A 27,501-nucleotide genomic window follows, 5' to 3' on the forward strand; every position below is an offset into this window, starting at 1 on the left:
TCTGTTGTAGTCAACATACGAAAGTAGTTGCACCTCTTGTTCAGTGACATAAATATTAATAACCATGCCAATGGTTCCTATGCGATTGGCTTGATTCCGGATTGGAAAAAAAAGAGCGTGTACTCTTGAGGGCTGTTGATATAGGGAGGGAATGTGTTAGGGAGGGGGGGGGGGAGCCAGTCGTCAGTGGTTGAATCTCCCCTAGTGAGGAACATACGCGAGAGTGACGAGAGTCAAGAACGAAGACCGTCAGGAGTCAGTCAGCGGTTGGCCTGCACCGAGTTCGAATGTGCCATTCTCTCTCTTGTTTTCGATTCCATCCCTTTCCGCTTCACTCTCCTTGAGACTTCTTTATTTTTATTCTGTTTTCTTTACTGTGAATTGACCTGGTCGTCTGTAGGTCTAAGACTCGCTGCAGTTACCCGCTGAAGCGCACACTTCGGTGTTCGTAAATGCAGTGAAATAATTTACGGCCGAAAGCGGAAAAGGGCCAACTTTCGTTGGAAAAGAGAAATTGGCGTGAATTGTTTTTACATGACAACGGTGTGGTGTATTTAATTCCTGCTAGGTGTGTATTACTGTATAAACCATCGCTATGCTCTTCAAGATTATTATATACGTTACGTGTATTTTGGGGCTCTTGGCGTATGTGAGTGCCAATACGCCAACGGAAGCTCATCACGTGGGGACAACTCCTAGCAGTGGTGGTAATACTTTACATGGTTCTGAAGGAGGAGGTGGCCCAACTGTGACCACGGATCAACATGGAGCAGGAGAGGGCCATCATACACTTGGGGATCCTAACAAGCGATACCCCGTGGCTGTCATAGACTTTGAAAGAGTTCAAACTCCCTTCATCATAGGCCTATGGATCTTCTGTGCATGTCTCGGAAAAATAGGTAAGTTGGTTTAACCATTGCATATGCTCACAAATTCATGTAGAATAAGACATCACATCAGCTTATTTACTATAATATACCCTTAGATATATTTTCTATTGCTAAGAAGAGCAACTAGGCATAGCTCTCGAAATTTTCATGCGGCTCGTGCTACATTTGGATTGTCAACTTAGTTTAGCAACACTGATAAGTTTGCAAATATTGCTGGGAGATGAAAATTTGATATGTATACCTGCGGGCTTGCTGTAGTTTATTGCTGCTGTCAACTCAATTGTGATTTAAAATAACAGTAAACATTTATGGTCATGTTTTTCCCCATTGTTCTCGCAGTGCAATGATTATGTTTTCTCAAGGAAATATACTAATTTGTCCTCGTTGCAAGATAGGGTAAGTGAAAGCTATTTGCATTAATTGGAAACTGGAGAAGAGTAGTGTTGACAGTTTGTCATTTAGGGCTTCATTTTCTTTCGCTTTAGTCTATAGTTAGAACGGAAATTCTCGTAATATTTGCCATCGCCTAAGTACTTGATCCATTGAAGCCTGTAAACTGCCTACCTTGACCTGCCGCAAGTCTTTAGTAATTAGTTGCAATAGGCATTTGTTCTGTCATGTCTGTTTTATAGGGCACATGGCGTCATTAGAGAATATACAAAATATGCACGAGGTAAAAGTTTGTTAAATGTACTACAGTAATTGTAAAGTACTGTGTTTAGTTGTCAAAGCCTTTTAAAGAGGAATTATCTTTTTACTCGTGTTTTCATGTTTTTAATATTTTTAAATTTCAAATAAAACTCCCTACTTCACTTCGATTGCGTATACAATCAGAGACCCGAAGAGAATGATTTATAGAAGTTATTTTTTCGGAATTTTATACTGTATTGTATTTTAAAACTATAGAAGCCCCAATCTTTGGACAGCTTCACTCATCTCTTTCATGAATCCACGGTGTATTTTACCCCTAGGGGTTAGTTGCAGATTATAGGTTCACCCATTCTAAGTACTATAATGAGAATGAAGAATATTATTTCCATATTCTTTATAGATTATTTCACAGTGTTTCGTGCATGTTTTATTTTTGACTGAATTGGCCGAAATGTACCTTTACCTTAGGTTCAAAATACTATATGACTATATAACAGGTTCCCATTAGACATCCGGAAGAATGAAGATATTAAGGTTATCAAGAAACTGAAGACTTTGTTTTCTAGGTGGTCCTATGATATGGATTTGACTATTAACGTGGAATATGCAGTGTAGTACTTTAAATGTCTTAGAATGTATACGACAAACAGATCCTGTAGGCAGTGTAGGGCACTGAGTTTCCGTGTGTTTTATTATTATTACTACTTGCTAGGCTTCAACTCTAGTAGGAAAAGTAGTATTATATAAGCCCAATGGCTCCAACAGGGAAAATAGCTTAGTGAGGAAATAAACTACAAGAGAAGGGAATATGAAATATTTTAAGAACAAAAACAACATTGAAATAGATTTTTCATCTGTGAGTTATAAATACTTAAAGGAACAAGAGGAAGAGAAAATAAGATAGAAAAGTGTGCCCTTGTGAACAAATAAGCAATCAGTAATGTTAAATAATTAATAAGAAAACACGTCATGTTAAAAACAAACGCATGCTTTCTTCTACTTGTTGAACGCTTACTGTACTTTTTACTTAACAAATAATATCGTTTGTTTCCCACCATTTCTTTCAGTTCATATCACTGGTAAAATAAAGAGGATAATGTGTTTCAAATATACGCCAGTTTCCCAATGTTCAACATTTATAACGTAGAGTGCTTCTTTAAAAATCGATGTGAAGTTGTTAAATAACTAGACACTCGAACTATGGTTGTTGTATGATTGTAGTTGAACATTAGATAAAATTTTAGATATATGTATTTACACATAATACACGTACTGTATAGGCTATTTACTGTACTTATACGTACACATACACTAATATATATATATATATATATATATATATATATATATATATGTATGTATATATATGTATGTATGTATATATATGTATATATATATATATATATATATATATATATATATATATATATATATATATATATATAAACGTAAAATGTCATATACTGTACAGTAGACTTTAATTATGAAGGCATTGTTTGTGGGAACAGGGCGTAGGTCCTCCGTAGATTACGTTTCCTTGGACACATTTGCTTGAATATGAGAATCTAAGAGTTGATACAGGTTTCTCATAAATATACAACAAGTATCACGTCTCTGGATTGCCTACCCATTGCTATTAGTGGGATACTTATGAAAAAATAAAATCAACAGAGGATAGAAGGTTGGGTATCTGGTGACCCAGGAGGGAAACATTAATGGTGGTTAGGATGTAAGTCACTGCATTTGCACCTGTTTGGCACGTGTATTGTAATGTTGGGGATCATCGAGAATTGAAAGGATTATTGTACAAAGAAGCCGAGATGCTACCTTACGTTGAATCAGTCCGTCTAAACCGTTTCATGAAAAGCGTTTTCATCCGGCAGCTGATATGCATTGCTGTTAGGGAAATGTGCACGTGTATAAATAGATATTTAGAAGTAATTTTTGACGGTTCGGGTACATTAGTGTAATATATATATATATATATATATATATATATATATATATATATATATATATATATATATATATATATATATATTGTGTAATGTATAAGCCTACCCGGTACTTTTTTTCGATTGCATACCGATGTGTTAAAAAGTCTCTTGTATTCACACGTAAATAATTATTACAAAGATTAAAGATTTTGTTCTCATTCAACTAGTTCGTGTAAATACAGTTGGTATGTTAGTAGAATTATTACTTGAATATTGTTTAGTTATCATCTAAACGTTGACTTTTGGTGATCATAGTTTTCACCTTTTATATAGTCATACGATTTGTGTTGTTGATTATACGGTCTTGGTAAAAGGAATGACTAAAAGGAGAAGCAAGTCAGCGTCGGTGGAATAGTGGGGCCACCAAGACATTGTTTACATAATCATAAGCGAGTCGCTTTGGTGAACATGTAGCATTTTCGACTCTAAGTAGGAGAGCTTCTTATTCCTGATTATTATTATTATTATTACTTTCCAAGCTACAACCCTAGTTGGAAAAGAAAGATTCGATATGCCTAGTGGCTCCAAAAGGGAAAATAACCCAGTGAGGAAAGGAAATGAGAAAATTATCATTTAAGATAGAATATTCAAGAACAGTAACAACAATTGAAATAAATATTTCACGAATAAACTATAAAAACTTTAACGAAATAAGAGGAGAAATAGGATAGAGAAGCTAGTTCTTTGTCAGTCGATGGAAGCCTTTAGTTAGGGTGGAGATGCACAAATCGGTTGTTCGTTGGTTCGGTATTATGAACAGAGGGAAGGATGGGTCGATTTTCGCTGCCATGGTTCCCTTGGATACGATTAAATCTTATCATATATATATATATATATATATATATATATATATATATATATATATATATATAGTGTGTGTATGTGTATATTATATATATGTGTATATATATATGTATAGTGTGTGTATATATATATATGTATAGTGTGTGTATATATATATATATATATATATATATATATATATATATATATCCAGACACTTACTCTATTATATAGGGGAGATAAAAGGACCATGAAAGGCTTCTCAAAGGTATTGACACGGGGACGCCGTCATTGATCATGTTTTTATTATCACGCGCTATGGTGGAACCCACCTCCACCAACACCTTTTTAAGAAAAAATACACTCGCAGTAGTTGAGTGTCTTTTATATAGAGAAGAATGAATGAAGCGACATAAAACATAGCTTTAACTAGTGCATTATTAATTGATGTCCATCCACGCTTTGAGGTTTAGTTAGAAACAAATGGAGAAGAGTAAAAATCATCACGACTCACGAGTGTCACGAGGCTTAGAGAGAGAGAGAGAGAGAGAGATTGCTGGGCAGCGAATTATTAAGGTGTGTTGTTTTGCATTGATTTTGTCGAATGTGATGCTATTTTAATGAAGTTGTTTGTTCTAAGTTAGAGAGAGAGAGAGAGAGAGAGAGAGAGAGAGAGAGAGAGAGAGAGAGAGAGAGAGAGAGAGAGAGAGAATGGTCATTACTCAAGATTAGTATGAAGACCTTATACAGTACATTCGCCAACTGAATATTTAATGTACCCGTAGTTTGAAAAACGTTTCGGTAATGGAAGAGTGTATTCAACGTTCAAAGGACCAGTAGGCAGTGGTGGACGTCAGAGGAAGTCAACGTATTGTTCATTACTCAAAGCTAAGACTAATTTCGTTTTACAGCTGATAAGATATATGTATACATATCCGCTTTGATTAATTGTACACTTTTTTTTCCTACACATGACTCTTCTGAAGGCGCTTCCACTGCAGAACCTAATATATATACCAAGGTCTATCGTTCTTTATCTGAGCTCGGTTCGATCACCTATTGGAATTTTAACTTACAAACTAAAGCTTGCGATGCTACGCGATTTCTGTTATTGGTTAAGTAACCTTTAGGTATGTAGGACAAGCAAGGTTGTGGCCATTCCCATTAGCGTATTTCTAGCCGGTTATCCTCCCTGTCTGGGTCTCCTTGCATGAAGGGAAAGTACGCTATATTCCCTCTTTTTGTTTTAGTGTTGCTTCATGTATCATAGTCTCGCAGTTGCTCCAACTAGTGTTATGGCTGTTCCATTACGGCTCTGTATGACCGATTTGAATTTATTACTTGATTGACTTTGCTTTCTTCATATTTGCTTACCACCGGTTTTAGCGTAAGACCTAGAAAGGCCTGGTCCATTGTGATACGAAAGTAGCACCATAAATTTTCGTTGGTTTTCAAAACAAATCGTGGGTAAAGCTGAACAAATTATTCTATCAGAATATAATTTAGTCAGTATTGCAGACCATGTGTCTTTTCTAAAGTATACAAGTGAAGGTTCTTGAAGGGTACCTGTAATTTTTTAAGCATTTATTCTATTTTGGACTGTATCCTTTGATATCTCCCACATCCATAATGTTAAGCTATAATTGTAGCATCTCAATTCAACATGTTACACAAACAGTTCTTGTACCGTATCCAGAGTACCACACAAGCTTTTCTTCAGAAGTTGTTTAAAAACCATGCCTCTACAAGGCATGGTGAGCTATGTTATGCTTTGAGTAGTGTTCTAGTTGGCATTAGGAAGGGTTATCCAGTTATTCACAGTGTTCTATTTGAATAGATTTGCGTTGTCTTGTAAGCACGTTTTTTTTTTCTTTTATGTACCGGTAGGTCTCAATATTGATAAGTATTCCTAAGTTTGATAATCATGTTCCCTCCAGAGTAGGCCAGTAATTTACACTTGTTAACTTTCATTGTTTCACGCTTATTTTATATCCTCAATTATTTCGTGGTAATAAATTTTGTTATGTATTTGCATTTCTAACTCTTGGCCATGATATTGTAAAATATCTCTACCTCATAGGTCATATTAACATTATTTGTATTTTGGACCTGAGTGGAATTCGTTAATTTTCAATCAAAAATCCCTATTGGAAACATCATTGCTTGGTGGTCTGCCTGACTGGGGGTTCGAGTCCCGCTCAAGCTCGATATTTCTTGTGGTGTCTGCAACCTCACCATCCTAGTGAACTAAGGATGGTAGGTTTGGGGGAGACTAATAGATTGCCGGGCCTTCCCTGGTCCTAGCTTGGCTGGAGAGTGGTCTTAGACGCTGATCATATTTATATATGGACAATTTGTACGGCATTGTCACTGTCCCTTGCCTCTGCCATTCGTGAGTGACCTTTAAACTTTAAACGTTTAAACATACATCTCTAATGCCTTGATTATGGGATAGTTCCAATAAAGAACATAAGCTTAAATCTAAAAGGAATATGAGTTATGAATGTCTATAGATGGAAGAAAATATCTGGTCAAGTCTATAATGGTAGGAAAGGTTCTTAATAATTCAGGAATGGTTTCATCACCTCAGATAATAGTAAAAAGCTGTTCTTAATAATTCTTGGTATTGTGGGACAGATCATTTCCTTTTACACATTTTCTTCGTTCTTAACCTCAATTCGATCATGTTTTGAAGTTACGAATATGCTTCTTATTACTAAACATCGGATTTTCCCTTTTATTTTTTATTATTGTGAAATAAATTTAAAGCTCTTAATTCATTGAACCCTAGATGGTCAGTGCTAGACTCTGTGCGAGTTATTGACAAACATACGCAACATGCAGCACATAGGTTTCATACGTTTGTATTGGGAACACACCCTTATTTGCATTTAAAACGGACTCAGTATGGTACATTCTGAAGCATCCCATTGTTAACTCTTGAAATGTTATAACATGTAAGCGTTCTTGTAGCTGTCACCATATCTTGCTCCACAGGGGAGGGTATATGTATTGTGGATGCCCGTTTGGCTCATGTTCTGTCCTCTTCATTTATCCTGGAAGGGTTGACCCTCTTGGCTTTCCCGACTACTGACATTTATGAGATACCTGTATTTTGAGGTCACAGATTGTATGACTTCTTTAAACCCTTCTGATTTTAATTGTTCTTGGGTTGTATTGGATAGGTAAATCTATATTCCTATTTTTAAGACAGCCTGCAAGTATTCTCTGCTCTTTGAAATTATAATAGGCGATTCAGTCTTGATGTTTATAATAAACTGTATATAATTATACCTTTAAAGATACTGTTCTGATAACATTATCTGTCTCTCTTGTAATGAAGGGTCCCCGCCTTGTCGTATGGCTGACTAGGGGTCCGGCTACAAGTTTTTGCTGCAAGGGAGTGTTCCGTGAAAGTGGTGTAGTAGTATTTTTAAGGGGGTGGGGGTAGGGTTTGCTATCAGTTAAGTGGCCTCTCTGCTCTGTCCTTTCTTCCAGATTGCTATTTCCCAGTGAATATTTGTAGGTCTAGTTTTTGTGTTGGTCAGGTTCAGTTTCATAATTCATTCTTGTTTTTGTTTGATAAGTTTTGCAGTTCATAGTAGGAAGGCGAAGGGAAAGAAAGATTGGGAAACTAAGAGTAAGAACTCTTAGCTTTAGTATTCAGGTCGAGCATATTTCTGTTTTCAAGTTAAGAAGTACTTCTTGTCCATACCCAACTTTTATACGATTCACCGTGAAAGATCGATGAATGGATTATTTTTTTAGCCGATAAAGCAGTTATAGACATTTTGAATAATCAGGCATTTTGTAATGTGAGGTGTCAATTGAATTATCTGCAGAATGATTACCATTGATAGATATATTGAAAAGTAAAATATTATTTTTTACTAATAATATTATAATCTTCACCTGTAAATTTGTTGATAAAGTCACAGTACCTTTTAATTTCGCAGATTGAAAGTCGAGTTAAAGCTGTACTGTACAGGCCTATGATGTATAGTAACTTTATTTACATCATCATGTTTCTCGTTATACAGGTTTTTTTATGATAGAGCATAAATAATACAATTCTCTTTACGAGGGCCTTCATATTAAATTCTGTCCGTCTCAACATATACTTCCTGACCAGAGTTTTAAGTATTCGGTACAAGAGCGGTCGTTCACTCGTGTAGTGTACATGGTAGGGGTAATCATTTAGACTTTAGGGAGTGATAAGCTGATGATACATCCAACCTGTTCAGCAGCTTATGGTTATCCAGAGTTTATGTGATATCACCCCCATAAATTGAACCACAGGAAATCCTGGCACTGAAATTTCTAGCCACTGCTTATAGACGCTGACATGTTAAGGCCTAAGGAGTATAATATTACCCTCCATAAATATGATGCATAAGCCTCCCTTACCACGCCTATCACTCTCATGGTTCATGTTGCTGTCTTGTTTCGGTACTCCTTAACTCCCTTAACAGGTGTGGATACTTTCTTCATATGTAATCAGGTGATAAATATCTTTACCATAGATTAAAATTCAGGCTTCTGGTATGCAGCTGTGCCTCTCTCTCTCTCTCTCTCTCTCTCTCTCTCTCTCTCTCTCTCTCTCTCTCTCTCTCTCTCTCTCTCTCTCTCTCAAATTAACGTTTTTCGTTAATTACTCCTCTGAGAAGTGAAAGTTTTTTGTCCACTGCCATGAAGTCAGACTAATAAATTTTTGTATTTCTTAAAGAAGTAAGATTTGTTATTAAAAATAATAAGTTTATATGATATAAACACCTCCTTAATTGGAATTGCTTGCTTCATGACGTTTGAATTTAGTGTCTACTGTTCATTGGTGCCCAAAGAGGTCAAAGGTGAATTATGCAAAGTAGGATATTCTGGTTTTTATGAGATTCTAAACTTATAAGACGTATTTATTTTGAATGCAATTGTTACCTTATAGCTTTATGTTTTGCAAAGTTTTGCGCACAGTAGAAATTTTTCATGAACTGCTAATAAGTAGAGAGAAAAGTATTCTTGCATTGTGAAGAAGCAAAACATTGTCATCCATTTTTACAATTCTTTGAAATTCTTCAGGGAGATGTGAGTGAAAAGTTATAGCAGCAGTTGTTTTCCGTCTTTAAAAAGTCCAATGAAATTATCCTCGGTCTCCATTGCCATCAAGTCGTACGGTGGTGCTATTACTGGAAATATTTGAGAATTGCTTACTGGAATAAAAACAATTTCAACAACTTCCTATTGAATGTAGAAAGGTCTAGAGAATCTTAAACGTGTATTCTTGTAATGCATGCGATTTGAAATACTCTGTTTCTGTTTTTTGCGACAACGGTTGCCATTATTTTTTTTCACTTTAGATTGTCCAGATAATTTTCACAGTATAGACCCAGATTTTGAAAAAAATATGCTGACTTGTAGCCCCGTACAGAGATGTTGCATCCTTTGAGATATCTTGTACTGTATTATTATGGTATAAATTTCATCTTTGGATAATAGTTGTTGTTGATCATTAGATGGATAAGTGACTCCGAACTAGTCTTATTTCATAATCATAAAAAAATATACTTGTTTTTGCATGAAATGAACATAGTGGAGTTTCATTGAGGAAGAATGATTAACAATTTTGAAGTGGTATAGACACCAAATTTTTCCTCCATGTCTAACTCCCCCGAAAGTTACTGTTAATTCTCTGAACGGTTCATAGTTGTCAGTGAGGTGATAAGGGTCCAATGAAAATGCTCGTGGGTAATTTAGTGGATGGGGGGTGATTAGAAGATCTCTGTAAAAACCGTAATAAACAGGATCTAAACGCGCCAATTCTGGTTCTGAAGAGGTCGTGCGTCGATTTAGTTTTTTTTAATTAGATTAAGACATTTTGCTAAAATCGTTTGCGGTGTAAGACTTTCGTCGAACAGTTTTGTAACTCTTTCTATCTTACGGAATGTTTATTTATGCTTCGGCACATTAAATCATCCTTATCTTTAATTTTCGTCTTCTGAGCGGCATTGAAGTTTTTGCGAGTTTTTCATAGATTTACTCGTATACTTGAGAATTATCATAGATGAAGATCCTTCTTTTCTAAATCTTTTAGAATTGCCAAGATAAGTTTTAACTTTCAGATTTCAGGGCAAGTAATCATTTTATTAATGGCTGAAACGTTTAGCATCAAAGTAGTTGAGTTTTCGCGTGAACGCATTGATGAAGAAAACGTTGTGCTTCGTTCCAGTTATGATCATTCCAATTTACTTTTAGAAAGCAGTGATATTTATCTGGTGGAGAAACCTTGTTTGAAAAAGCTGCGTAATAGCTGTCTCCTCATCCGTGTCCTTTGATTATGTTTTACTAAGGACTTATTATACAAGGATCATTTTTGAAAGAGATATTGTATGTTCATTTATCCTGCCCTTTGCTTGCAATTTTAACGTTGATAGCGGTCACTTGGAGCTCGTCACCACATTTTGCTTTTATGAAAGTTCACTTATCACAGTTGCCGGAGAATAATAAATAGTTGTTCTAACGGAGAGGACATACCAGCAAAAACTAGCATTGACATGGCTCCTGCGCAACAGACAACTATTCCAAGGACGGGAAAGTAAATTCCTGCTACGAAATTCCTGTCTCAGGAGATAGCAAAAGCTGAAGAACGTATGTTTTGTCCAATAAATCTTCATATATGATTACCTTTGGTGAAAGATTATCCTCGGTCCATAGCCATTGGATTCTTCTTTTACTAATTTGACTCATTGCTGTGCTTATAGATAGGTTATATTTCTATATTTCATTTGAAGGTTATATGGGGATCTTAATGGGACATTTTTTACCCTGTCAGTTCTCGATTTCTTGAATGGGTTTGTTTCCACTGCCCTTTAAGTCGATGGGATTGCCGGGTCAAGCTGGTTAAACAACTGGTACAATTATTTTCGAATTTTCTCACAACTTTGTGACAGGACCGGTTGTTAATGTAGAAATCTTTATAGTCCTGTTTGAAATGCATCTGTGTGAAATTTGCCGTTCATATTTTATTATTATATCCCTGCCATGAAATTAATTGTATTTATTTTCTTCAAGGGAATTCTTGAATCCCTTTGCGTCAATAGGCGTAGGAGGAGATGATGATCATGATGAAATCGTATTATATGTACAGTGTAAGACACTTGCATGTGTCTGTTAGATTGATAGGCTTTGTAGATTACTTTTATTTATTTACTCTTTTATTTCGTCTGGTATCGTTTGCACTAAAGATGGTATATACTGTTGTAGTTAAGAATTCTGATTTGGGTATTTATTGGTTTATCATGCTTACTTCATTAACAGAAGCAGACATTCAAAAGTAGCCTATCTAATGAAAGGAATCTAGTAAACTAGTTTTTAAAAAAGGACGTTGATATATAGTTTACCCCGTATGTTTAAAAATCCCTTATATTTTCATACATATATTGAAAACTTGTTGATAAAGTTTCATTTCTAGTCCATAGGCTACTTAATAATTAGTTTATATATTTCATTGACAGTATTAGGTATCTTAACATGAATTTTTCCTTTATTGTAACGTTGAATCTAAATGCCCTTTAATGTTTTTACCATATAAGTGATAGTTCAAGGACCACAAATACTCCTGGTAGCGACGAGAAATGTTAAGAGTCTGGTCACAAAAAAAAAAAAAAAAAAAAAAAAAAGATCATTGTAGTTCTTGATTGCAGAAATAGACAAACACATAATTCATGTCTGAAAAGAAAGGTCAGTGAAGATGGAAGGAAGAATCTGACCAGAAATTTACCCCGAGTAATGTATGTATATAGATTTTTTATTGTTAGAAAATTGTAATGGTATCAGATTGAAGAAATTGGCATCATATTACACATACACACACACACTCACACACACACACTTTGTCATTTTATCTCGTAACATCAGACCTGACTAGAAAATTTCGTTCTTTTATCTCTGATTACATAGAAAAATAAATGTCAACTCTAGTAATTTGATGGTAAAGGTTTGTGTATACAATGTATATGCACTAGTCTTCGTCTGTAATTTAGTTGATATAAATTTTGTGATGCCCTTTATCTAAAGATCTTAGCGTTTTTTTTTATCGTGTTGGAGAATCGTTACTTGTAATTCATAGGTTGTTTTTACTTGAATTCGTTTTCGTTAACTCCATTTAATACCCATTAGGTGATAAATCTTGGTTTGCGAGTTTGTTTATTGGATATAAATTTTCTTCAGGATGGGTTAGTAACACTCTCTCTCTCTCTCTCTCTCTCTCTCTCTCTCTCTCTCTCTCTCTCTCTCTCTCTCGTGCGTGTGCATATGCTGTAAGTGCTTGCAAACACATGATAATCGTGATGTAATACATGGGGAATCAATTTATAACAAGCGTAATCTTTTTAGCTTTACTGTGTAAACTTATTGAACATTGTTACCGGGTGGGGCTCCTTCCCACGATTGCTTGTAAATAGTTAAGAATGAATTTCACAATGATAATGCGAAAATGATACTCGGTTGTGGTTTTCGTATTCAATTAATGAAGTCGTTGGCGAATGTTGATAAGTTTTTTTTTTCTCTCTCTCTCTCTCTCTCTCTTATGGATTTCTTCACCGATTCGTGATATAGGAAGAGTCAAATTGTCATATTTGTTAATCTGTCGAATTTCATGGCCAAAGCAATTTTTTGAGGGTGATGGGTTTAAAGATTTTGAAATCCAATCTTAACTGTAACATTACTCTCTCTCTCTCTCTCTCTCTCTCTCTCTCTCTCTCTCTCTCTCTCTCTCTCTCTCTCTCTCTCTCTCTCTCTCTCTCTCTCTCTCGTTATTCTTCATTTCCTGCTCTTTAGAACTACCATATCCGCAATTCTGTTGCCATCACATATGGAGCTTTCCCGAATGCCGACTCAGCTGGACGGTCCGCTTTAAAAGGGCCCAGGTCTGCACTTGGCTGGCGTTCAAAACGGTTGCTCTGGCGCCAGACGAAAAAAAATATATGGTTACCATTACTCGGCGCCAGATCTCTGTTATTGTCAAGGTCACCAAAGGTGCCTCTGGAAGTCAAGGGTCCTATGTGAAGGTCATGGAAGGACAGTTGATTTGAGATTTTCCTAGGGTGGAGTCTTATTTTTGGCGCCAGTTGTTGATTACGTAAGATTGGTAAGCTGAGGTGCCAGAGGTGTAATGAGGCTATCTTATGCATTTCAGCATCGAGTACTTTGAATAATGTGAAATTGCTCGTTATATAAGATTTGGCGACCGTATATGCCCTTGTGATGCGATTCAAAAGCATAATCTTTCGACTGGTTGATAATTGCCAACTTGTAAATTTTTATTAATGCCATCTCGTATAAGTTCGAAAGGGTGTCAAAAAGGGTTCCTTAGCGTCCCTTCGGGCCTTGGCTTACACTTATTTACTGGCCTTCGACTTTACCTTTGTTCCTGCTTAAATTCATCCATCCTGCTGCCCAACCTCTTAACTTTTACTTAGGGGCCCCAGCTGCATGTAGCCATTGAATGGCCTCCCCAGCCTCAGTGCTTAACCGTATGGTTTTGATTATCAATGAATCTTATGTATATATATATATATATATATATATATATATATATTAATCATCAGCCGTTGCTAGTTCACTGCAGGACAAATGCCTCAGACATGACCATCCACTCGCGTCTGTTTATGGTCTTTCTATGCCAATCTATACAAGCACATTTTCTTAGTTCGTTAATCCATCTTCTTTTCCTTTCCCTACTTCTTTTGAAATCTCTAAGGATCCATTTTGTTATTCTTAATGTCCATCTATTATCTATCATTCTCGTTATATCTCCTGCCCATGTCAATTTTGTTTTAGTAGTTTCGCTCTTTTTCTCTTGGTGTTATTCCCATCATTACTCTTTGCATAGCTCTTAACAAGCTTATGCTCTAAGGCTCCAAGTTTCTGATGCATAAGTTATTAATACTGGTAGGACCATGTGATTAAATTATTTTCTTTTTAGAGAAAGTGGCCTTTAATTTTCATAATCTCAGTTTGTTTAGCAAAAGCTCTCCATCCCATGCTTATCCTTATTTGAATGTCGGTTTGATGACCTGGGGAAACTCCTACTGTCTGTCCTAAGTACGTACTGTATATTCATTAACAATCTCTAGAGGTTCGTCCTTAGCCCTTATTTGTGTTGTCTGCATTTTAATTGAACATTATCTTAGTTTTACTCATATTCATTTGCAATTCTACATTTCTGCTTTCTCTATTCAAATCTTCTATCATTTTTTGGAATTCCTCCCATGATTCACTAAACACGAACTATGTCGTCTGCAAATGTTAAGTTAAGGTACTCCTCATTAATATTAATTCCTATATTTTCCCAATTTGAATTTTTAAAACCTTCTTCTCGGCATGCTGTGAATAATTTAGGAGAGATGGGGTCTCCCTGTTTAAATCTTTTCTCAATCAGAATTTTCTCACTATCTTTATGTAGTTTTAGGATTGCTGTACATCCTGTATAGATATCTTCAAGTGTTTCAACATGATATTCATCTATTACTTGTCTTTGAAGGGCATTCAGAATCAAAAGCTTTCTCAGAACCTTTAAATGCCATACATAGTTTTTGTCATAATCTTGATTTTTCCATTAGCTGGTTAATTTAAGGTTGTGTCGGCCAATGTAGCAACGCCCATGACTGGTGATCGCCACACTGGGGTTCGAGTACCACTCAAACTCATTAGTTCCTTTGGTCGTTGCAACCTCACCATCCGTGGAGGGTTTGAGGGAGCCTATAGGTCTAGTCTATGTGCTGAGTCATCAGCAGCCATTGCGGGGCCCTCTTTCTTCCTAGTTTGGGTTGAGAGGGGGCTTGGGTGCTACATCATATGTATATATGGTTAGTCTAGGTCATTGTCCTGCTTGATAGGACAATGTCACTGTCCCTTGCCTCTGCCACTCATGAACGGCCTTTAAAACTTTAAACATGGTCAGTTGTTGAATATCTACTTTTAATGCCTGTCAGCTCTCTTGATTTGATTAATCTAGCTGTCTTTCTATTCGGCCTAATAAGATCTTCGTAAATACCTTATGTATCACAGAGTAAAATTGGGTGGTAATTTTTCAGATTCTTGTGTTTCCCTTTTTGTGTATTAGTATAATGATAAGTTTTTCCAAGTTGTAGGTATATAGCATTCTATCAGACATTTTGTGTAAAGTTAAGAGAATTTTACTAGTATGAAATCTCCTCCATCTATTATTAAATCGATTGTTAGGTCATCACCTCTTTCTGCTTTGAATCTTTTCATGCCTTAATATACCTCTCCTGCTGTTACGTTTAGTACCAGCTCGTGTGTTTCATTATTTCTGTTGGCAAAGTTATTTCTCATATCACCATGATATAGCATTGCACATAACCTCTGCAATTTTTATGACGCCATCTCTTTGGTTCATAATATTTCTATTTTAATCCTTTAAAGTCAACATCTGTTGGAGCCCTGTTCCAAGTCTTCAGCAATTTGATGCTTCTCCCTTTCTTTAGCGTTTCCTCTTTTTGCTCTGATTGTGTTTACGAATGTCGTGTGTTTCTAGTTTATTTATTGTTTTGGATAGTTCTGCAAATTCTGTTTCATCTCTCTTTGATTTTACCCTCATTTCCAATTATTTTTTTTATTATGGTTTTGATTTTTTCTGGTAGTTTTCTTTTATCTTATTTAGTGTAAATGTGTATGTGTATTTATGTATTTATACGCATATTTATTTATTTTACATAAGTCTATCTCGTGCACATCGTTTTTATATATATATGTCAAGATAATTTATTATATGAAAGTATAAGGCATGCACACAAATATATATATATATATATATATATATATAAATATATATATAAATATATATATATATATATAAATATATATATATATATAAATATATATATATATATAAATATATATATATATATATAATATATATATAATATATATATATATATTATATATATATATATATATATATATATATTTATATATATATAATTATAAATATAAATGAAACATGTGCATCCGGTATGGGCCATTCCCCCCTTATTCCCTTCCCCTCTGTGAATAACTCAGACTACAGGAAGGAACAACGATGCCACAAACAATAAGCTTACAGACTCACAAACGGAACGTGTTAGAATAGTCCGTTATCTGTTCCTCTGTCTATTGTAAATGTATTACGTAACGCTCTGGTCACCGGAAATGAGATTTCCCCTGTCAACAATTCCCTAAGAACGGTGCCAACAAATTAATAATGTTACAAGCCCAGAGGGACTCCTGATTTCCCCCCTGGTTTTATAGTGTTATACTCATTTTGGTAAACGAATACTGAAAGACAGTGAATTTTAGTGGTTCTACGTTATTCCTATTATATATATATATATATATATATATGAAAAATCTATATATGCATATAATCTCTCTCTGTATATATATATATATATATATATATTTATATATATTTATTTATTATCTAACTATATATCTATCTATCTATCTATCTATCTATATATATATATATATATATATATAATGATTGCGTGCATGTATATGTAATGACCTCAGTATTACGGATTGTTAAATTCCAATAATTCTTTTTATTACCATTTCTACCAAAGATTTTGGGAGTCAACTGTTTTGACTGTTTAATAGCAGACTGGATTTAAATTGCCAACATTATAAGTGCGATTGTAGTGGTTTACAAGTTAAGTGGTACTGGTTGTGTGTATTTGTTTATGTGCGTGAGTGCTCATGCTTATATCTATATCATGATATATATATATATATATATATATATATATTATTGTGAGGCCCTTGGCGTCAATAGGCGTAGGAGGAAATGATGATATATTATTGTGTATATTGTAACGTATACATCCAAATCAAAGTTTTTTTTTTTATTCTTGTTGAAATTTGTTTCTAAATTGTCAATTCATTTCTTTGTAAATTATGATTCATTTATTGAAAACAAAAACCGAGACAACGCCTAACAACTTTTGATTTTTTGTTTGAAATATTTTTTTTTGGTTTGAACTAAAAGATAATTAGAGCATAATCTCTGTGACGTTAAGTGCAGGCCATAGCCAAGTTGGGAGCCTTCGGTATACGGTATTGAGAGTATAAATAACGTGACTGGCAGTATCTAGTTTTGTGTGTTCCTCGGTACGTCATGGAGGAAAAAGTGACATGAGAAGGACGTATTGCAGTTATTTTTACCGCCCACGCCTACCTACATCTCGTTCTCCCCACACCTGATTGATTTTGAGATTTGTGTGGGGGTTGGTAGGGAGTGGAAGGCGTTGGGGTGTTAGAGATGGAGGCTTGAGGTGAGAGAAGAAGAGAGTTGCTTGTCCAGGAAGAGAGAGAGAGATTTCATTCATTCTGTCGTTCTTTTGTGTACTAAACTCCAGACACGTAACTAATACAGTAAATTGTTTGAATAAGGACTTTACTGTGAGATCCTGTGAACTATTCTTTTATGTTTTAATGTGTTTGAAAGTAGCCGTCTGATATCGCTGAAAACGTAGTTTTATATCCATCGTGTATGAAAAGCATCTTCTTGAACAAAACTTGTGTGCGTGCATCTTTATGCAAGTTTTCTTGCTAGATAGTTTGGAAGTGCTAGGGTTTGGGAGTTGAAATGTCGGGTTTTATGTTTGCCCCCTCCACGTTCGAGCAATAATTCGAAAATGAATTTGATCATGGTATGAATAATCAGGATCCAAGGAGTTTTTTCTTCTTTTTTCTCAAGTAACATAGATACGTTTTATCAGAATGCCTTTTGTTTCGGGAGACAGTCATGTTCTTACCGTAAATACAATGACCATGAGCTCCATTTCATGTACAGTACATTAAATTGCTCACCTTCCCAGTGCATAAACAGCTGTCATTTCTTTCCTTGGCCATGAATCGCGGGAGGTTAAACCTTGGCCAGACAGAGAGGGAGGGAGCGGTGAGGGGGTTCTTTTAGGGTAACTTCTCATCAGTATAATTGATATATTAATTTCTTGTGTTTATTAGACATTATGTAGTGGGAAATACTTTTTCCTTGGCTTGGAGACCTTTGTGGTTAGGTGTTCAGGAAACTTTTTATGATGATTATTTCTTATAACATTATTTCAAGTTGATCCTTTTTTTCTTTTTTACAATCGTTTAGGAATACAATCCAAATTGTGATTGCTAGACTACACAGGCTATATATCATATATGTTCGTGTATATATATATATATATATATATATATATATATGTATATATTTTATATATGCAGTATGTATTTAGATATATGTATACATACATATAGAAATATAGATGCATACATGCTATAGATATACAGTAAATACCCAGTCTGTATGTATCTTTGTTGTATGTATTTATATATCTGTTTCGTATGTATATTATATATATATATATATACACATTTATATATGTGTATATATATACACATTTATATGTGTGTATATATATATATATATATATGTGTGTGTGTGTATATATATATATATATATATATGTAAAAGCGACATAAAGCGTTACTATTTGCCCTGTCATTGTTTACATTTCTCAATTCGGCATATACCTCTGGTAGTTGAGTGACCTGCAACCAGAAAGCTTCTAGGCATGTCCGGGACCAAAGAGAAAACGATAAGAATTGGCACCGGGCACCACCGGGTCTGCACCATCGTTGCCTTCGTCAGGTAGACGACAAAAAGCTCGCCCTTGGATGACAGTTTAACGACGGATACTCTTATGATCAAACACAAGGAGAGAGAGGAAGGAGGAAAAAAGCTGACGGTTCGAGCAAAACAAACAAACAACCAAATAAAAAGAAGAAGAGAACTCTATAGGCGACCTTGGAGTGTTCCAGTGAAAGTCGAAGACTGTGCTCACGATAACCCCCTCCCCTGTGTATCCCCAGCCCCATCTTTCTCCTCCAGTCTCCCTCTGAGGCACCGCACAACCTCTGAGGAGGGCTCTCGCCTGGCCACCATGGCTGCCGCCGCGGTGGCTCTCGCCTTAATGAATACTTCTGACCATTTTTTATGGCCAAGATGGTCATTATTATCTAACACTTGCGATGATGGCACTGACTGACGAGGAGACAAGATCACATATTATTAATTGTTGACCATATTTGCGTTATTGCCTATATCGTTATATATATACTCGATCATGGAATACTAAAATAATAACATAAGTGGGCTACAATATTCTGGGAAAATTCAGTGATCCTTTTTCTAAAAAAAACTACTCCCCCAAATTCAGAAAATTGGTAGCACAATGTTCCAAATGCCACTAAACATTATCTTTTGTTGTTGCTTATACCGATACTGATATTAACATTATGGCCTACTGAGTAGTTATTCATACGATATACCAGATGTTTAATGTCGGCATTATTCAATTCTTTTCGCATTCAGCCAGTGTAGAATAGAAAAGTGAAACGAGACGAGTATGTCGGTTCTCGTGTGTTGTGATTAGAATACCAAGCACATTACCATTTTCAAGCCTGTTACAACAACAATGTATTCTTTAGGATCTAGCGAGAGAGAGAGAGAGAGAGAGAGAGAGAGAGAGAGAGAGAGAGAGCAGTATAATGAATTTTAGATTTAAGGAGAGATTAATAAATTCAGAAGACTTAATCCAGTGAAACAGTATATATAAGACCTAAAAAACCCTTCTCCCCCAGACCAGTTTAGCGAGTGGGTAAAGATTGATAGCCACAAGTTCCTCCTGCCTACAATTCAAGGAAGAAATTCATTTGTCTGTCATGCCTTGTTATTGTTTTCTATGGGTAACCTCGATCATTGTTCCATTTTCTTAGTTGCATCGGCCTTCTTGTCTAACTCCCTCTCCCCTTCTACTCGATCCGCAATCTTTTTCCCTCGGAACCGCAAGCCCATTATTATTACTTCGCAAATGACTCCCTCCTCCTTTTCCCTCCCTAGTCTACTTTGTGTTTCTGTGTGGACTTAGTTTTGTAAACATAGTCCCTATAAAATAGTCCCTTTTAGCACAGTGGCAGCGTGAAGTAGTTTGAAGAATAAGTTTTATTTCCTTAACATAATTTGATAAACTTCTATTGTACATTCTTGTGAGAAATATCCAGATAAATTTCCGCACAATTATAAGGTAACTCTGTCAAAGATATTCTCTACTAGCTACCATTGAGAAATGAGTTGCTGACTGTTCAGGAGGAGATGAACTAGGGATACTTAAGACCTTTGCATAGGTACTTGCTCAAGTTTATGGGTCGTGCTTTGTTAGAAGGTCTTCACTGACTTTGTCAGGCTCTCGAGGGAAATATTTGGAGAAAATTCCTGTTTCTGAAAAGGAATCCTATGGAAAATTTTTATTATATTCTTTAGCAATGTAGGAATTATTATTTTCTTTCTTTGGACACGTGAGAGAGAGAGAGAGAGAGAGAGAGAGAGAGAGAGAGAATTACAAGTAAGCTAGCAAGAATGCGTTGCATCACAGTTCTTGACACTGATGAGTGGAGGGAAGGTGAACGGTAAGAATGGGTTCATGAATTGCCGGAGGAGAGGAGGGAGTGGGGGCATCGGGTACTGATTTCATTGCTGCGGGGGGAGGGGGGGAGGGTTGTTAGTTAGAATCTGCCGTGACAAGGGCTTGTCATTTATAGATACGCTGCAATTAAGATCAACATGAGAAATATATAGTGGTTAGAATGCTTTTTTCTCAAGCAAGAGTGCAAGGTTCGAATTACAATCGACAGTTGATTGTTTGCAGTATAGTGGATATTTTTTTTTTCAATTCTAGTGTCTTCGTTGACCTAAACGGTGAATTGTGAACTTGATAGTTATTAGATAACTTTGGATTTCTGCCAGGTTGGGTTAAAAAGGAGATGGGACAGCACAATCACCACAAAGTATTTGCACAGAAACAAAAGGCTAATTTTCGCTTGGGCATACATAACTGTCTTAGCAGTGTCTGAGCTGCATAAACACACACACATATATATATATATATATACATACACACACATACATATATATATATATACATATATATATAATATATATATATATATATATATATATATATATATATATATATATATATATATATATATATATATATATATATATATATATATTATATATATATATATATATATATATATATATATATATTGTGTGGATTGTAGTAATGATATTGTGGTTTGGCATTTTCCTACCGTAGCTTATGTCTTGTTACTAATAGAAACTTTATTTATTTGTTAAAAAAATTTCAATGTAGTTAACGTCATTGGCTAACTGTAACTTTAACGTCTGGCAAAGAATATAGGTTGGTCAAAGAACCTGAGGCAATGCCAGCAAGTCTTTTTCGCTATACCTCAAAGGTTGACATTTTTTTCCTATGAATTATAACTAGTTTCTCTTTGTAAATGTATTGGTATGATTTCTGAACAACTCTGACTAAACAGAATCACCAATATTTGTGCTTTTCAGTGTGTTAGTTGTCAGTTTTCAGTTATAGATTTTGGAATTGATTTAGCCGTCATGAATTGAAAGATTGGCTATAATTTGGTCCCCAATAGTGCATAAGAAAGTCTCCTAATACTGTTGATAGGTTTCTTTTTCATAGCTTAACTTGGATGTAATAAAGGTAAATTTTTAATGTGAATAAGAGCAGAGTTATGTAATTGTGAACATCATTGTCTTTTAGAAACTATGACCTAATACTTTTGGATGGTTATTTTAGTATGACAGCTTCTAAAAAAGTAATGGGATTCACTTGTGACAGTCACGGAAGAAGGTTTGGCACGTGTATGTAGCAGTTTTTGTTTGTTTAATGTAAAGTCTTTTCCCTGTATCCTGAATATTTTTAATTTTATTGTTTATTGAAAGTAAACACATGTATATGACTATAATTTTAGACTCGTAATAGTTTTAAAAAAAGATGGAGACGACTGGCGAAATCTAACCGAGGCCCTTTACGTCAATAGGCGTAGATGATTAGATTTAATTCTCTCTCTCTCTCTCTCTCTCTCTCTCTCTCTCTCTCTCTCTCTCTCTCTCTCTCTCTCTCACATTTGTGAAAAGATGTAAGGAGTCACTCAAGGTACCTGGTAGACATTCGAGTTTCTTTTCACGGCCGACGTCACGTAACCTTTACACCTGTTCTTTTCATGTTCCGGAAGGCATCACAAACTATGAATGACGTCCTCACTGCTCATTCATCTTGAACTGGAGTAACGTTTGGTATATGTTAGTATCTTTCATCTATTTTATAAATGCATGTCAATTGGTGTTATATATGGGTTATCCTGAAGGTCTTAGATAATCGCCTTGTAAGGATTACTTATTTTATTAATGGTTTTTGTAGTTAAAAAGAAAACTTTTATTAGTGACATAGTTTAACCGTTAATCAATAGGCACTAACGATTAAGGTTAATCAAAAGGATCGTTATACATTCTTTTTTTTTTCACAGAGATGGATAGTATAAGCTTGTGAATAGATTCTATAGTATAAAAATTGAATATTGGTGACCGAAATAATTCACCCATGACTACAGTTTTGTAGTATTAGTAGTGTGCCTGGTTAGAAGTATTGGGGAAATTACCTCTGGGCATATTGTATTAGTCGAATACTGTTGGAAATGTTGGTGGAACATCTCTTGAAGTGTCTGTACTGTTGTGTGTATGTCTGGAAGTGTTTGTGACACATCTCGAAGTGTTGATAATGCGTCTCTCGCATTAGTTCAATATCAGGGATATACCTCTTGCAGTATTATGCCATACATCTCTTGTGGTGTTCGTGGTATACCTCGCTTAGCCTATATACACCATTGGTGATGAGCCGTGAATTTGCTGTTAGGCCTCTTAGTTTTGGAGATCAACATCTCTTGAAATATTGATTATGTACGTCTATTGAAGTTTTTGTCATAGCTTATAGGTCACGCCATAAGAGCACAGTGTAATTCTTTGTGGTGATTGTAATATGGAATACCTATTGACGCATCCCTCTTGATTGAAGGATTTCGACACGCCTCTCCTAGGCCCTCTTTCACACTTGCACCTGAATGCATGCTGCCATGAATCGCGAATAGCGTGCCAACACATGAACGCACGCTTCCAGCGCACTTGCGAGACACCGAAGTGAGTAATTGCTAAGGTGGAATAATGCAATGCCTTGAGGGTTGTGTGTGTCTCTTAGGTATCGCAACATTCCCAGAGGATCCATGGAGAGATGGGGAAAGGGGAGGGAAAGGAGGTCGAATGCATGGTGTAAGGCCGTGCAGTTCCTCTTCCCCCTTCCCCTTCCAGCTCCAATATTCCCTATCGAACTTGAATGCAATTTTCATGAATTCGAAAGCATAGATTTTTCGTTTTTAGAGCATTTACTCCATAAAATTCGACATGAAGTCTTCGTCATGCACAGACAGACACTAGCGGAATAGGTTAGGCCTTCGTACTCTTCATACAAGACTGGTGCTCATTCGGTCAAACCGGTGTGAAATATCTCTTCATCAGTAGACGATTGGGTCAGATTTGCGAATTAGTCAGTCCTTCGTTTGTTCTTTTGAGATTGGATCTCCTTTAGTGGTTTAAGTAATCTAATAACGCACCGCGTTTCTGCCAAAAGGTATCAATTAAGGTTTCTTCTGAGATGTAAATGACAGAAGGTAAATTGCACGAACACACCGCCGTCCATGGCTCGATGAAGATGCAAGGTTACTACCGACTTTCACGTGCCGAAGCTGTGTTGTATGTGTGTGCACGCGCGCGTATTTGCATGTCACTTGTTTGTGGGAGAAATAATTATCTTCTTACTGTAGATTAGGTTGGTTTGCCCTGTCATCTGGCAAGGTTTTCTCCGTAATGCCTAGGCTGCATTCAATTTGTGAGACACTGGAAGAATGTCTGGGCAGTTTCGTTTGTCTTTTTAGTGGAAAGTTTATTAGTAAAAAGTTTGCATTGACAACTTTCTATATTTTATGGAACAATCCAAGTACTAAATATACACTTATATTTTGAAAAGCTACTGTGCCTTTTTATAATACCCATGCAAGTTGTTCAAATTTATTGATTTAAATGTTAAGAAAGTGCGGTAAGTTACCGTTTATTTCTGAATGTTTTTGTACAGTCCGTGTTCTAAAACACGCTATATGAAAGCATCTGGCATTATTTTTGTAACAGATAGACTGGCAAGCGACATCAATGCAAAATCAAGAACCACGTAATTTGTATACAAGGGCTACTGTAGATTATATTTAAAAGAAAAATTCCTTCCTTCACAGAACCTTGATCTACGTTTCCTCTCAATTGAATCATTGAAATCTTTCAATTATCTAATTCTTTTGTTGTTCATATTTTGTGATATCATGGTCGCTGGCATTTTTTTTTTTTTGGGGGGGGGGGGGCGTTGGGTGTGTTGGGTAACTAGGTCTAGTTCAATTTACTCTCAATACAATATTTGGCCTTTGGTTTGAGGCAGAACTCAAGGAACGTCTTTTGTGTATTTCTGCGCTGTGAGAAACGGGAATTGGAATCCTATGCTACACGGCCACATTCCCATAGAGTATATGTCAGGTTAACGAGTACATCCACCTCTCTTTTTCTTCGTCATTCGGTGTTAACGTCAAACTTTTATTTTTTGTCTGAATTTTAAGCGGTTTTTTAGGCATCTCGCACAGTCTATCTTTTGACCATATTATTATTCCACCAATCTCCAGTGACGTTGGCTATCTTGTAAAAGACGTTGGGGGAATGGAGATCAATGAATATAAATGAGCATCAACCGAAAAGGTACATTTCCATTAAAATTTATAGGCTTATACTCATTGAATAAAGATGGAGGTCATCAGGAAAGATTATTTTATTGCCTAGTGTCTTTATAGGCCTTCGCTGATTGCATAAGTATGTGAAGTATATGTTATGATCATGCGTTTTTTGTGTGTATCAATTATAGGCACATTCTTTCTGTGTAAAGTCAAGGAGGGAACCTTATCTTGGGAGGCCTCTCCTTTCATATAATTACATAAAAGTTGAAAGTCGACTTTTTTTTATACAAGATTTATGGTTAAAAAATCCCACCTTTTTACCCGAGATTAGATAGAGGTCTATATTTTTTTCTGTTGAGCGATAAAATAAGAAAATAGCTATTTAGCTTCAACGACCTCATTTCACTTCAGCTTCGTGAAGCTTTCACTATAGTTTGCACGGGAAGGAACTAATTTTTTAAGTCAGGTTTGAAATGCTTTAATAAAGCATTTTTTTTCCCCCAATCAGGGCTAAAGTTTTCATTTGCTTTTTAAATGAACTAAAAGCTTAATTATTAGGAGTGTGTTTAGCGCTTGCTCTCTCTCTCTCTCTCTCTCTCTCTCTCTCTCTCTCTCTCTCTCTCTCTCTCTCTCTCTCTCTCTCTCTCTCTCTCTGCAACAAGCTGAATCTGTGTACACAATGGCAATATGTTGATGCGTAAATTAATTTGCATATTGATTTCAGTATTCTAACTTTTCCCCAACATGGTGGTCACCAACAATAGCCCACTTCATTCGCCTACATCAAGGGTAGTCAACAGCGTATCGAACCAAGCACAACATTTGCCGCACACAAACCTTGCTTCCCTGATTTCCAAGGACTTACCTGCTATCCATCTAGCACTTTCTATGGCTTTCACTGCTTCCCAAAGCATTTTGAAACCCCCTTATGAGTTCTTTCACGTATGCTAACCTTCTGCATTATGTATTGTACTATTAGTTCTTACACCACATATACTAGGCAAAAAATTCATCCCTACAACTTCAATTTTTCTTTCATACGTATTTAATAACTATATTTCACTTTGATAAAGAAGATTACCTTCGTAAATTCCAACTACCCACTTTCTTTGCGAGCATGTGTCCTGTTAACCTCTCAAAACATGCAGCTTTTCCCTGTACTTCTTAAATAATTGTTTCATATAAACACTTTCTTGATTAAACGCACTTTTCTTTCCCAATCATTACTTCTTTAATCTGTCAGTACTTTAGTATCAAGCAATAAGGGTATATAAGTGATATATATGGAAATATTATATATATATGTATATATATATATATATATATTATATATATATATATGTATATATATATATATATATATATATATATATATATATATATATATATATAATATAAACACACACAACAACCTTGGGACTGGTAGGTACCCAAATGGATATTTTATAGTAATGTTTTACGTCCAGGAAAAATAATTTTGGTTGTAAGAAATATATGAATAATGGTATGTGTACTTGTGTAAGGAGGTTGGTTTTGACACTGCTAATGACATTCTATGATGCAGCTGCGCACAAGGTTTTCATATTTCGATAACCAAGGTCCAATGATATTTGGGAATTGCATTGTTTGCGATAACAAGGTTGGAGAATTGCATTGTTTTTTCGTTTCATTCATTCGATAACCAAGTTCCAATGATATTTGGAGAATTGCATTGTTTTTTCCTTTCATTATTCGATAAAGTTCCAATGATATTTGGAGAATTGCATTGTTTTTTCCTTTCATTATTCGATAAAGTTCCAATGATATTTGGAGAATTGCATTGTTTTTTCCTTTCATTATTCGATAATAAAGTTCCAATGATATTTGGAAGATTACATTTTTTTTTTCTCTCGAATGTGTTTGTGTATTTCCAATCTATTTTGTTGTTCAGCTTACCGATGTTGAAGTGTACTAATGTCATCCTAATTTATTTAATATTTACAAACTTTATATAGGGTTATTTTGCCAAGATGTTTGTGTTTCGAAAATAATATATATTTTTTTTCATTCAATCGTACTACGATTTTTTTTTTAGTGTAACATAATATCATGAAATAACAATCCGCGGAAAAGCAGGGTCTTTGTGAACTTCAAAGCACTAGGTGCAAAAACGTGACTGGAATTTATCCGTCGTTTGATGCTCTTATCCATCTGGTCTAGCATCGCATCTCACTCAATTCTTCGCTACTCAGAGTGTGATTAAGATTGAGGCGGATTGAATCGGAAATTAATCACAATTTGCAATACTCTAATGTAAAATTACGGATAACTTCCAAGGAATTTCAAGAACACTTACATTTTTTACAAGAAGTAAGTTTCTGATATGTTCTTTTTAAATAGTATGTTTAAAAACTAATGGAATACATGCTAGAAATATAGTTATTAGAGAA

At 35.4% G+C, this 27,501-nt stretch overlaps 1 protein-coding gene across 1 annotated transcript in view; it reads left to right on the forward strand.

Annotated features, from left to right (window-relative positions):
* The first annotated feature begins 217 nt into the window (after window positions 1–217).
* Window positions 218–27,501, forward strand: part of LOC137634313 (Na(+)/H(+) exchanger beta-like) — a 222,094-nt gene continuing 194,810 nt past the window's right edge. The window contains 1 exon segment of the mRNA XM_068366675.1: window positions 218–899. Within this exon segment, the coding sequence (XP_068222776.1) occupies window positions 596–899 (304 nt within the window). The 5' untranslated portion in view covers window positions 218–595.

The sequence above is a fragment of the Palaemon carinicauda genome, chromosome 44, assembly GCF_036898095.1.
Source record: "Palaemon carinicauda isolate YSFRI2023 chromosome 44, ASM3689809v2, whole genome shotgun sequence".
NCBI classification, from domain to species: domain Eukaryota; kingdom Metazoa; phylum Arthropoda; class Malacostraca; order Decapoda; family Palaemonidae; genus Palaemon; species Palaemon carinicauda.